The sequence below is a fragment of the Sceloporus occidentalis genome, unplaced genomic scaffold (assembly GCF_023333645.1).
Source record: "Sceloporus occidentalis isolate IW3139 unplaced genomic scaffold, rSceOcc1.0.p SCAF_2, whole genome shotgun sequence".
NCBI classification, from domain to species: Eukaryota; Metazoa; Chordata; class Lepidosauria; order Squamata; family Phrynosomatidae; genus Sceloporus; species Sceloporus occidentalis.
This window is the reverse complement of record NW_028316982.1, coordinates 267867961-267881225: the sequence shown is the minus strand read 5'-3', so window position 1 is coordinate 267881225 and position 13265 is coordinate 267867961. Positions and strand designations below refer to the sequence as shown.

Here is a 13265-nt window from a genome sequence, read left to right as displayed (position 1 = left end):
TCCCCTCACCTTCCCACTAGGGCCCTCTGTTCTGGTAGTCAAGGTCTGCTGTTCCAGCCCAGGATTTCCTCTGCCCCATCTCGGATTCGCCCCTTTTCACTTGCTGCCCCTCACTCCTGGAACCTTCTTCCCCCGCGAACAAGAGCCATCACTTCTTTAACCAGCTTCAAAACGGAGTTGAAGACCATTCTGTTCAGGGCAGCATTCCCAGGCATTGCATAATTGTCACTTGCTATTTGATGTTCTTTTGTTGTCTGTTTTATTGAATCATTTCCTGTATTGCTATGTATTTTATATGTATTATCCTACTAGAGATGCCCCTTCCCCACCACCACTCCCTCTGTGTCGTGTCTTTCTAGATTGTAAGCCTGAGGGCAGGGAACCGTCCAATTAAAAAGATTGTATGTACAGTGCTGTGTAAATTTACAGCGCTTTATAAATAAAGGTTAATAATAATAATAATAATAATAATAATAATAACAACAACAACAACAACAACATATCTACTTGGGAAATGTCATCACAGGACCTAATCACATCACCCACAGTATTAGAGACACTTTCAGTCACTCATCTGCTAATGTGATAAATGCCATCCTTTGTCAACAATGCCCTTCAGCACTCTACAATGGGCAAACAGGCCAGTCTCTATGTCAGAGGATAAATAACCATATATCAGATGTTAGGAATAGGACGACACAAAAACCTACTGCAGAGCACTTTAGTCATCCTTGGGCCTCCATTTCCACTCTAAGGACAATGGACCTTGGACAAAACAAAACAAAGCAAACTACAAAGGAAGATTGGAATGAGAAACAGCTGAACTGGAATATATCCACAAACATGAATCCATCAACAGTAGGTTGAACAGAGACAATGGCTTTGTGGCACACTACACATATTATAACACTGGTTAACAGCTCAGCCACACGAAGACACCCTTGGCCAGTTGATCACATCTCCTTTCTGCTTCCCAGCTGCACACATGTTCCAGAAGTCTCCCCACCACTCATAAGCTTATCCATCCACCCTGGCCTTAGCCAACATCTTTCCTTCTGCCTTTGTCCCTCAACAACCATGGTTAAAACTGAACTTGTCACCTCATCACCATGCCCACAGGTTTTGCATTTCTATGGCTATTCATACAGTCTGGTTAGAATGTCCTTCAGGATACCAGTTGACTCCATGCATCTGAGAACAGAACCAAGGACTTTATCACACAAGTCTAAAAAGCAGAATCTGAATAGGATAAAAGCATCTTTGGCTGGTACTAATCACTTAACTTCATACCCATCTTGCTGCTGCCTTGCCTTCCAGTCATTTCTGTAGTGCATCTTTTCATTCATGAGCAAAACTTGTCAATGGGCTCTAAATCTCCTGCTATTTCATTACTGCCTTGGTGCAGTAGGTCCTTTCCACTTCAGTTTTGCTTCTCAGGCAGTCAGGTGATGTGAATGGCTGAGATTTTGCTCTTTTACCCCTCTTCCCCTCAAAATGATTGCAACTGCCAACATCTTCCTGAAGCTGGCTGCTGGGTGCAAGTTCACATAGCACCTGTCTTCAGGAGGCAGTTAGCAGCCAGGATTGCTCCCCCCTCTGAGCTGACCTTCAACCAGATTGGGGCTGCAGCAACCGCATGCCATGGCCCCGATCTGGCCTTTCCAGGGTGCGAAAAGGAACCGCAAAAAGGCCTGGAAAGGGCACGATAGCCGCAGTGCCACGACTCTACCACGCTCCTTTGGCTTGTGTTGTGTGGGCGCAGCACCAGAGGAGCACCGTGCCCTTGGGGCGGAGCTAGGGCATGCATCTGGAGATGCTATGCCTGACTCTGCCCCCCAGCCAGCCTTTCATGCTGGTGTGTAAAAGCTCTTGGTTAGTTATTCTCAAAGGTGCTACAAGATCCCTTTGCATATGGGAGAAGTGAAATCTGGTCACAGAAGAACATGTACTGGGAGAAGCTATTTTTAAAACTATTTATCCCAAAATATGCATTTATAAATATATTTTCTCTCAAAAATACATTTTCAGATGCATTTTGACAACTTTACATCCTGTTCAGCCATAAACTGGATTGCAACATTTGGAAAAGTGCAAAATCTAAGGTGGCCAGTTTTTTGATCTTGCAAAAGATCAAATTCTTCAGACATCTGTATGAACCAATCATTACAGACAGAACGTTAATATAAGCCCAAATACAATAGGTTTTAAGAAAGTCTAACCCACTGCCTGTCGAAGAGTCACAAATTATTGCTTTCAGCCATTTATATAAACCACTTGTGATGAGAACTCTAAGTGTGCACAAAATAAAATGTGTTACACAGCAGATCAAAACCAGGCCCACATCTGCCATTCTCAAGGTAAAAACAAATCAGATGAATGAAAGAGGTGGGAAGTTGGAGTGAAGAGATCCCTCATACCAAACTGGGTGTAATCCTTGATTCAGTTTGAAGGACTTCTAAGAGCCTTTGGATGTAGGTATTCCTGTAAGGGTGATACTTCGGAGGGCGGTAAATATCAAAGATCACATATTTTTTCTTCTTTTCAGCAAGTTTCAAAAAATCAATGAACTTGTAAATTTTTTGATCCATTGCCCATTTTCGATCATTTTGTGACAGCACAGGCATGCCAAAGAACGGCTTTTTCTATAAAGAAATGCACAGAGAGGAAGGAATCAGGTAGACGTAGTTTATCTTTGAAACCAAAACCAGTTTTGGATAATTTTTTAGGGCACTAACTTGAATGTGTAAGTACACTTGGGGCCTATACACACAGGCAGGATACAACGGGCCAACTCCATGGTATCCTGCCAGTGATTCCAACCTGTTGCCAACTCTGGTACCTATCTTGGGTCAGCTTGGCAATCAGCAGGTGTTTGCATGACCACTCATTGCCACACCACGGAGACGTGAATGCTGCCACAAACACCCTTACGGTTGGCGTCACGTTCCCTCTGAAGGCCCCTGCTGTAGTTCATAAGGACAGAAGCCAGGCACTTGGCTTCACTCACATAGCCAGGCACCTCCTTTCAATGTCACAGGCCATGACTGGGACCTTCAAAGGGAGCATGGCAGTGGCAGCAGGTAAGAGGGCTGCCGGCTGTCATGGCAGAGTTTCTAGGAAACATTAAGGGGCTTTTGTGCCAGAGTCAGACTGGAATTGCCAGATCAGTGTCTGGTCTGGCCAATCCCAGCTTGGGGCTATTGGCATGCATTGTCCATACAGGACAATGCCATGCCAAGGGGAAAACGGGCCTTTTGGCCCATGAATACAGCCCGAAGGTTTGCGGAAGGAGGAGCCATTTTGCTTCTTTATGACCCAGAGAAATTTGGAAACAACAAACCTGCATTCAAAAGCAAACTGTCCTTTTTTAAACATCTATCACTAGTGGAATCTACTGAAAGGGTAGGGTCAATTGAGGCAGGGGCATCACTAGGGGGCCTGGCAGTGTGGGCCAGATCAGGTGACATCCTAAATGGGGGTGACACTACTGCTTCCCAAACATCTGCTTTTGGGCAGAAACAGGGTTCAGTATTTGCCTGCATCCCTTTAAAAGGCTGAAGAGATGGTGTAAGTGGGGCACGGCTCAATGGGAAAAGAAAGAAGAGGACCTAGGTGTAAGAAGTGATTTTAAAATTTATATATATATATATAAATCACTTCTTACCAAATTTCCACTTTAACCACATGAAACAATCCAGAAAATACACAGGGGTAGCTGTGTTGCCCATTTAGCAAATTCAAACAAAAATTCACCAAACAGTGATACCTTTATTGGCCAACAGAAATGCACAAGTATATTGTGCATTTTGGTGGGCCAATAAAAGTATCACTGTTTGATGGATTTTTGTTTGCACATGAAACAATGTACATATAAATATATTTAGGCTGTGCACATAATACTGTAATTTAAAAGTATAATTGTAATTTTGTTAGTTGTTTATGTCACAACAACCGTTCAGTGGTATACAGGAATTACGATTAGTACATTATTACAAAAAACATGACTAAGGATTCTGTATGGTGTGGTAATGGGAGGAGGTCAATGGCAAGGGAGGTTACACCATGAGTTATTGCACTGAGTGACACCAACCCTAGTGACACAACTGAATTGAGGAGATGTTACAAAACATAACAACTTCAATTTCTCAGGAGGGGTGGCAAAACTACAGCAGAAAAAGACTGTTAGAAGGGACTGTGTGCTTTTTTTTGTCCTCTAGAAGAATATGGGAGTTTTCCTGTAACCAGAAGCACCACAGTTAAATAAGATACATACTTGTGAATTTGGTAGGCCAATGATTTGTCTGGACTGTGATAAGCCTTTTCTGAGAAGCTTTTGCACGATTAGGGGCTGTGCATGCAGCCGGGAAGGGGCAGCCTCTAGTCGCACCTTTTACAGCCAGATTGGGGCCATGGCAACCGTAAGTCACGGCCCCAATCTGGCCTTTCCAGGTATGAAAAGAAGCTGCAAAAAGCGGCTCCTTTTTGCACCCTGGAAAGGGCACAATAGCCACAATGCCACAGCATTATGGCATTCCTTCAGCGCCATATTGTACTGACACAGTGCCAAAGGAATGTCGTGGTGCCGCACACTGTGTGGTGTGGTGCGCAGCATCATGGGGCCCTGGGGTTGGAGTCAGGCTGTGCATTATATGGACGCGATGCCCAGACTCCATCCCCAGGCAGGCCTTAATGGCCGGTCTACACAGAGCATTACTCTAGGAAATCTATTCCAGCTACTGGCTTTTCAGAAGACACTTTTGGGATGTGAACTGAGAAGAGGTGTCTCTTTTCAAGTTCCAAAGAAACATACCTGAAAGAACCACTTTCCAGAGTTCAGTTTCTCCAGATGTGACCATGGGAACATGGCAGCGTCTTCATACATAAACTCAGGATATATAGCCGCAATGTCAGTGGTTCTTTTTAAAGTCTGGTCATGCATAAGGAAGGGGATACCATCAAAGCTGTCAAAACAGGGGGGGAAACACCTTCTCATACCAAGTTCTGAATTCCATGCAGATCATTTGCAAAGTTGATGTTGTTAAACACTCTTCATTGTCATTCTGCTGTGGGAAACTAGAAGTTACAGCATTGTAAGTTCTACCCCACCCCTATGAGAAGTGCTTAGTTTGAATCTTTCCTTTTGTTGATTCCTGTTGAGTATCCTTGTTGAGTATTTTTGCATTTCCCCCTTCTGGCAAAGAATTTCATTTTCCTCTGTTTTGAATTTGTCACAGGAATGAAGCCACCTGCTTAATGGTTTAATTCAGTGTTTCTTTGTTTACAGTATTTGAATATTACCCATTAGCAATACATTCTCTGGGAAGTATACAAAAAATTTAAACCATAAAATATAAGACTATAAAAATGATAATGCTCAAGATTTAAATTTCACAAAAAAAAACCATTTTTAAAACAGTAAACATTGGGGAAATGATTAAAAGGTGGAAAGAGATGGGCAGAGAAGCCCCTTGGGGCTGGGAATCATACATTAAATTGGATCACATCCGAAAACTTTATTGCTAGTCAGATTAGATTATGTCATAACCTTTGGTGAAGGGCCCTGTAAAGACTACGCAAAGAGCTATGATGCTCAAGTCTCATTAAATACAACGACATAGTAAAATAGTGTCCATTCTATAGAATGGCAAAATCAAGGTTTGCTTTTTGGAATGTTTTAAAAAAATATTTTCCAGCCATGGTTGGTTGACTACAGGGGTCTGAAGGGCCAACTGTCGCCTAAAAGAGCACTACTGCTGCTACTAATAACATTTGTTTAGAAGGCCCTTTTCACCAGAGGGTGGTACATTAGAACATACACAATAAAAAATGAACTATAAATCACAATACTACAAAATGTTGAAATACTAAAATAATATACTAATGTGCTAAAAACAAAAACAAACAAAATCTTCATCTAAAAGAGCCTTTTCATTTCCCATAAAAATATCCTGGAATTCCAATACTTAAGGATCCTTAAGTGGAGTTTTAACGTGGATCTTTTCTGCCTGAAAACTGTAATTGAAAAACCATTCCACACAGTGACCAGTGACAGGTTCTTACCTAATTGTCACATCAGTTTCCAAACCATAAGCACCGTATTCAATGCTTTTGAGAAATGACATCTCTGTATTTTCAGGAGCCACCTGTCAGAAAACAAGAGTGAGAGATTGTGGACTGACAAAAAATGTTGATTCCTGGGCCAAAATAGGACACATTAAATGTAGGATATACTGATATTTATATTAAGCAGAGTACAGCTTAATACAATATCAGTGCAACAACAGCTTCAGGTTTAAAATAGGATAGAAATATGAAAGACATAGAATCACAGAGTTGGAAGAGACCACTAGGGCCATCCAGTCCAACACCCTTTGGCAATGCAGAAAGACACAATCAAAGCACCCCTGACAGATGGTCAGCCAACCTCTATTTAAAAGCCTCCAAAGAAGGAGACTCCACCACTCTCCAATACAGTGTCTTCCACTGTCAAACAGCTCTTACTGTCAGAAGGGTCTTCCTAATATTTAGGTGGAATCTCTTTTCCTGTAGTTTGCATTCACTGTTCCAGGTCCTGTTTTCCTGAGCAGCAGAGGACAAGCTTGCTCCATCCTTGATATGACATCCCTTCAAATATTTAAACAGGGCTATCATGTCACCTTTTAACCTTTTCTTCTCCAGGCTAAGTCTCTCTTCATAGGGCATGGTTTCCAGACCCTTCACCATTTTGGTTGCCCTCCTCTGGACACGCTCTAATTACTAGGATGCTCTAGTAAGGTTAGCATGTAAAACTTACATTTACTGTGGCAAGAAATTAATCAGAAATAGGAAAGTAAACAGACTAAAAATTACCTATACTTTAGTAGAAGCGTCTGTAATGCTGACTTTCATTTGTGGGTGTATGAGCCATCCTGAGGCTGAAAAGCATCATGGATGTTCCCTTCTTAGACAAAGGCTGTAAAACACTAACAATAACTTTTGGAGAGGAAGGGAGGGATGTGACCTCTTGTATGAAGCAGAAAGGACTTGAGTTATATGGATCAGGAAACACACAGATGAAAACAACAAGCAGTCAAAGATTCCTCTCTACCTCTGATTGCTAAAAAGAAAGAAGTGTTGATGCCTCTTTGCTTCCAGCATTAAGTCTGTGGATGCATCTAACTGTCTCTTATTAAAAGTGTAAGGAGCAATTGTGTTGAGAGATAATCAGAACTGGGCCCACAACAGAGCCAGAATTGTAACATTTTCTCACCCTGACAGTGCAGATATGAACAACTCCACAACAGTAACCTGCAGGGTTTGAAGGGAGGGGCATTGGGTTGGTGGGGGCACAATGTAGTACACTGTGCTGCATGTCTCAAGGTCCTGATGCTGACTTGTAGATTCAAGTCAATTGACTCAGAAGTTTATTGCATGGGCCCTGAAACGGACCCGTTGCGTTCCAAAACGCCCGGAACAGGATGGGGCTAAGAACAGAGTTTACCGCACACTGGAACGCCACTGCTGCTGCCGGGCATTCCAATGACGTCCTACATCCGTTCCAGAAGGCGCGATTTCTGAGAACTGTTCCGTTCTTAGCCCCATCTTGTTCCGTGCACGCCCATGTGCGCCCCCGTTTTGGAATGCAACGGGCCCGCTTCAGGGTCTGTGCGATAAACTTCTCAGACTCAAATCAGACTCAAGTAACTTCAGTGACTTGACTTGGACTTGCCTCGGCAATAAATGATGCACTGGCTTGAATCAACTTGCGACGTGCATATTTTTAGCAGCTGACTTGCTGGCATCATTTACTTTAAGCAGCAGGCAAGACCTGCAGGCAGACTTCAAGCCCCATCAATGTGTTTGCTGTTCCCCACCTCCTTTTATCCTGTTAAGAGATGACTCCCAGACATGAGACTCGACTTGAAAGTACCTCACAAGGACTTGAGACTCGACTTGACACTTGGAGTAAAAGACTTGTATACATCGCTGCTGATTGGGGCACATAATTTTTGAGAAAAAACACCCCAGACACACTCAAATTTGACGCATATGGATTGCCTCCTCAAAGAACTATAAATAACTACCTGCGACAATATTTTGCATTAGCAACCCCCATGTGGAATAGCAAGATTGCACAATACGTCAATGATTGGGTGTGTTGTGCATAACTACAGTTGCAACTGCACTGCACAAATGCCATGTGAAACCACAATACACAGCACATAAACACAGCATGCAAGATTGCTGCATATGCAGCTCCACCTCTGCTACTATCAATGGGCTACTCATGTTGCATTATGAAGAACAATATGCCCCATGTGTGTGGCATGAAGTATGCATGAATATGTTACAAACAGAATGGAAACTCTCATGAGTTTGTCCTGTATTTTGGAAACATCAGTCATAGTCCCCAAGACTAGAGCTTGGTTAAAATATGCTCAAAAAGTCTTGTTGCTAACAGATTAAAACAAAAATAATAGCAGCAACTTATGTAAAATTAAATTTATAATAAACTACACTGGGCCCTCAGTATCTGTTTGGGTTTGGGTCCAGGATCCCCTCATGGATACCAAAATCTGTTGATGCTCAAGTCCCATTAAATATATCAAGGTAGTGAACTGGTGTCCCTTATATAAAATAGCAAAAACAAGGTTTGCTATATTATTTTTGAATATTTACAAGCTGTGGATGATTGGATCTGTGGATACAGAGGGCTGACTTATATGACAAACAACTTCATCATATTGAAGCGACACTATGTCTGATATACCCTAGAAATATGATCTCTTAATACTATTACATTGCAGTAATCTGATGCTAGTACAATAATATTACACAAATCTATAACTTACTCACATTGAAAGGAACATATATTGATAACAAATGAAAATTACGCCTATATTATTATTATTATTATTATTATTATACTACAAATAAATCTTATATGCAAGCAAAATATGTATATCATTCAGTTTAAAAAATTGTTACAAGCTCACAAATACAAGGCTCTCTGACAACATGTAAGGCTGCATATTTCTCAGTTTCGTTGGCTCGTATGATTCTCAACACTTACAATGTTCCGTAGGCACCAGGGACGTAGCCAGGATTTTGGGAAGGGGGGGGGTCCAGACTAAGTGCCACCATTATAATGGGGCTTGGGTGCGGCGGCGCAACAGCACACACCATTCATTTTATGTAACAGAAGGGGGGGACCGGACCCCAAGAACCCCCCCTTGGTTATGTCCCTGTAGGCACAACTCTACTTCCACTGCTGTCAACACAAAACTCCTGTTGTACTACAGTGAATAATTTGAACCATGTGTGTTTGTATGAAGTAATTATGTATATGTCACTGACGGAATGGTAGCCCTCATGAAATTTGTCCTCTATTTTGGAAGCATCAATCGTAGTTCCCACGATTATAGCTGTGTTAAAACATGCTCAGAAAGTCTTCTTGCTAACAGACTAAGGGGCTATACAGACCACACTTTACTGGTCAGACCAAGGCCGCGGCAACTGCATGCCGCAGCCCCAATTAGGTCTCTGGGGAGCACAAAAAGGAACCACAAAAAGCAGCTCCTTTTGCACTCTCCAAGGGGTGCCATAGCTGCAGCAGCATGGCTTTATGACAGCCCTTTGGCGCTACATCGTATAGATGCAGTGCTGGAGTCGCATCATTATGGTGCATGCTGTGTAGACTAGCGTGTGCCAAAATGGCACCCTAGGGGCAGAGTTAGGGCATCCAGTGGTCGGACGCTATGCCCTAACTCTGCCCACAGGCTGGCACAAATAGGGCCTTAGACAGTCACCCCTCTGACAGAGGAGGCAGAGGTAGAAGAAGACTTATAACATAAAATCATTCCACCTCTTTTCATTTCCACCTACCATTGGTGCTCCCCTGTGGCCAATCAGGTGCGGCTTGGGACCCAAAGTCCCATTCTTCCGAATGCAGGGTGAGTGCATTCCCAAAGGTATGAAGAGAAGAAAGAAGAGGACACACAGGTAAGGAGTAAGGATCAAGACCTGCATCACTAAATAAAAGAAAAATAGACAAGGACTTACATTCATACGTTTGTTTGTTTTTTAAACAGTCCCAAGCAAAGATGGAAAATTAGTTGTTTCCAATCCAGGGAAGCATCTACACTGCAGAAATAATCCAGTCTGACACCACTTTAACTGCCATGGCTCCTCCCTATGGAATCCTGGGATGTGTAGATTGTTGTGGCACCAGAGCTAAATATCTCACAAAACTACAAATCCCAGAATTCCATAGCTATGAGAGTTCAAGTGGTGTCAAACTGAATTATGTCTGCAGGGTGGATGCAGCCTAGATTACAGTGATGTCCTAGAAGGACACTGAAAATTTTTCCAATAAAAGCACTACAAAATGAACTACAACTGAAAGCATGTAAGCCGTTCCTATGAATGATTTGCAAGGCTGGCAACCTAGGGGCTATCTTCTGGAATCGTTGGAGTTTTCTTACAATTTTCAAAAGAAAATATGTTGCTCATTATAGTACCCTACATGCATATCAGAAAGAGGTTTAAGATTGCCGCTAAATTGCCATTGCACAAAGACAGCATCAGGACAACTAGCAAACCAAGTGGTAATGGGGAAAGGTATGCTTGGCCCCTAGTGCTGTCTCATCATCCAACAGAAATGATTCCTATACTCTCCATCTAATTAATTATGATGGTAATCCCCAACAAACATATCAATACAATAGGACCTCCGCATTTGCTGGGATTAGGGATGCAGGACCCCCATGAAAGTGGGAAAACTGGGGGGAGGGACTATTGATTTTTAACCTCAAAGAACACCTCTCTAGGAATCTGGTTTCCTGTGGCTTTGATTTTGGGGGCTTTATTTGTGGATTTGATTAATATGTTCTCTCTAGGAATCTCTATGTCCTCCAGCACAACTCAGTGGTCAACATCTGCTGTAGGAGGATGATCATAGCGTTGTGCTGGAGAACCAACAAATGCACAGAGAAGTGTTCTCTCGAGGAATTTCTAGGTCTTCCAGCTCAACGTCTGACAAAAGTTGGCCACAGAGTCGCACTGGAGGATCTAGATATTCCTAGAGAAAACATATTAATCAATCCGCAAATAAATCAGCAAAGGTCAAACCCGCAAATGTGGAGGGTTGACTGAATTATTGATTAATTTGTCAATATCAATGGGGCTTTTTAATAGAAACTATGCCAAAGTCCAATGCACAAACCAGTACACCCTAATAGTTCTCATTTCTTTCAGAGGATTAGTTAAATCAAACTAATCTTAGCTATAATGTTGCTGATGTGACTGCAAAGAACCAACAAAGGGACAGATGCTCTAAGTACTGTGTGAGCAGTGGTCTTGTTTACTAGCTGGCATTACTTTACCTTTATTTCTCATCCTGAAGAAATGCAATGCCACTGGCCAAGCTAGGATGATCATGGCAAGTAAGGCACCAAAGTGAAGAAATGGAGCAGTGATCTGTTGGTAAAGACAAAATAACCCCATAAAGAAGGGTTCAAAGACATTTAGGATGCTTTAGGGTCCACTTGAAAACTTGCCTGCTTGAAAAAATGTGATCAGCAAGTGAGGACAAAGTTTCACTTACATGTGTCCAAAAAAAAAAAATGTTCCCTTTAAACATTTTCTAGGTCCGCCAGTGCAATTCTATGGTATACCTTTAGACCATAGAATCATGCTAGAGGGGTGTTACCTTAGGCAAATTTAATTTGGGCAGCAGCTTGATGTTATCAGATGGTTTTCACCACCGAAGTTGCCGCCTGAATGCAGCCCTGGTCCATCCCCGCTTTGAGAGCCACTCCAGCAGCCATTTTCTTAACTCGGAAAACTCTCAGATCTGAAGAGAGCTGCAAGGAGCGGATCTGAAAGCAGGGATGGACCCGGGCTGTATTCGGGTGGCAAATTCGGCAGTAAAAACTGTCTGATAACATCAGGAGGCTGCCCGAATTAAATTTTAAACTGGATAGAGGTAAACTGAATTAACATACATGCGATAAGTCTGAAGGTAACAAAGATATATACCAAAACAAATACTGAATTCAGTCACCTTTTGGAGAAATATAATTTAGCAAATTTTAGGTACAGTTTAAGTCTCCCTTATCCAGAATTCCAAAATCTGAAATATTCCAAAATCCAAAATTGTCTACATGCACGGCTGAGATACCCAGTGATGTAGATTTGAGTCCATTGACTTGGATGTGAGTCACTTCAATGACTTAACATGGACTTGACTTGGCATAAATTACATCCTGACTTGATTTGGCTTGAGACTTGTATTTTTAGTGACTGACTTGCTGGTGCCATTCACTTTGAGCAGCAGGCGCAACCTGCTCCCAGGGAGCAAGGTGCATTTCTCACAAGGGAACAGCAAATGTGTTATGCAATGAGCTTGAAAGCTTCCAAAAAGCTTTAGAAGGATCCTGTGATGTTCAGTGAGGACAAAGCTGCTCAACAGACTTTAAACCTCACCTCAAACCTATTGCCTAATGTATTTGCTTTTCCTTTCTGAGAAATTCACCCCACTTTAAAAGTTGGCCTCCAGACTTGACACTTGACTTGAAAGTATCATGCAAGGACTTGAAACTTGACTTGAGACTTGAAGGTAGAGACTTACCTGAAATGAAAGGTAAAATGTATTCCACTGTCCTCTCCACAGAAGTGTTATTAAGGATAAGGCAAGAATACAGAGGAGCATGAAGAAGAGTATCATTACCTAGAGGAGCAGACATTACAAATTATTTACAAATTCTACTTTTGTGGTTTCAGCAAAAAGATAAACCCACTATGAAACTTACGACAGAACGTCCAGGTTTTATAAACAGCTAATTCTATCTACCTTAGTCCTCCCAACAATATTGTATTCTTAGCAGAGGAAGACTGAGCTTGTATGTTCATTCACCTCTGGCATAGGACAGACTTATACACATGACATTTGAACAGCCCACCCCAGAAAAGACCTAGTGGATCTCTTTATATCTTTCAAGCCTGAAGTAGATGTTAGACTATCAGTGATGGTCCCCCAAACCCAAGGGGAAGAAAATCAAACAATTCATCCCATTGATGATTCCATTTGGGATCATATCAGGATCAATTAGTCCAGATATATCCTACTGCTTAAAGTATGTGTGGTTCAAGGTGGCTTATAACTCCCCAGTTAGTGGAATGGTTCATGAGTTAGAGAATGAGGTTCTGGATCTGTTTGGCAGACACCACTGCAAGGGAGAGGCCACTTTGATGGCCTCCAGAGATGGAGACCAGAGGCCTTCATG

The 13265-nt window shown here is 42.2% G+C and overlaps 1 protein-coding gene across 1 annotated transcript in view; it reads right to left on the bottom strand.

The window, feature by feature from the left end:
• LOC149320128 (glycerophosphodiester phosphodiesterase 2-like) overlaps positions 1 to 13265 on the bottom strand; it is a 36376-nt gene that overhangs the window by 10991 nt on the left and 12120 nt on the right. Inside the window, exons 6-11 of the mRNA XM_089512997.1 lie at positions 12611 to 12709; positions 11364 to 11457; positions 9865 to 10010; positions 6061 to 6143; positions 4811 to 4961; positions 2418 to 2642 (exon numbers count right to left, since the gene is read on the bottom strand). Of these exons, the coding sequence (XP_089369123.1) occupies positions 2418 to 2642; positions 4811 to 4961; positions 6061 to 6143; positions 9865 to 10010; positions 11364 to 11457; positions 12611 to 12709 (798 nt within the window). The remainder of the gene's footprint in view (positions 1 to 2417; positions 2643 to 4810; positions 4962 to 6060; positions 6144 to 9864; positions 10011 to 11363; positions 11458 to 12610; positions 12710 to 13265) is intronic.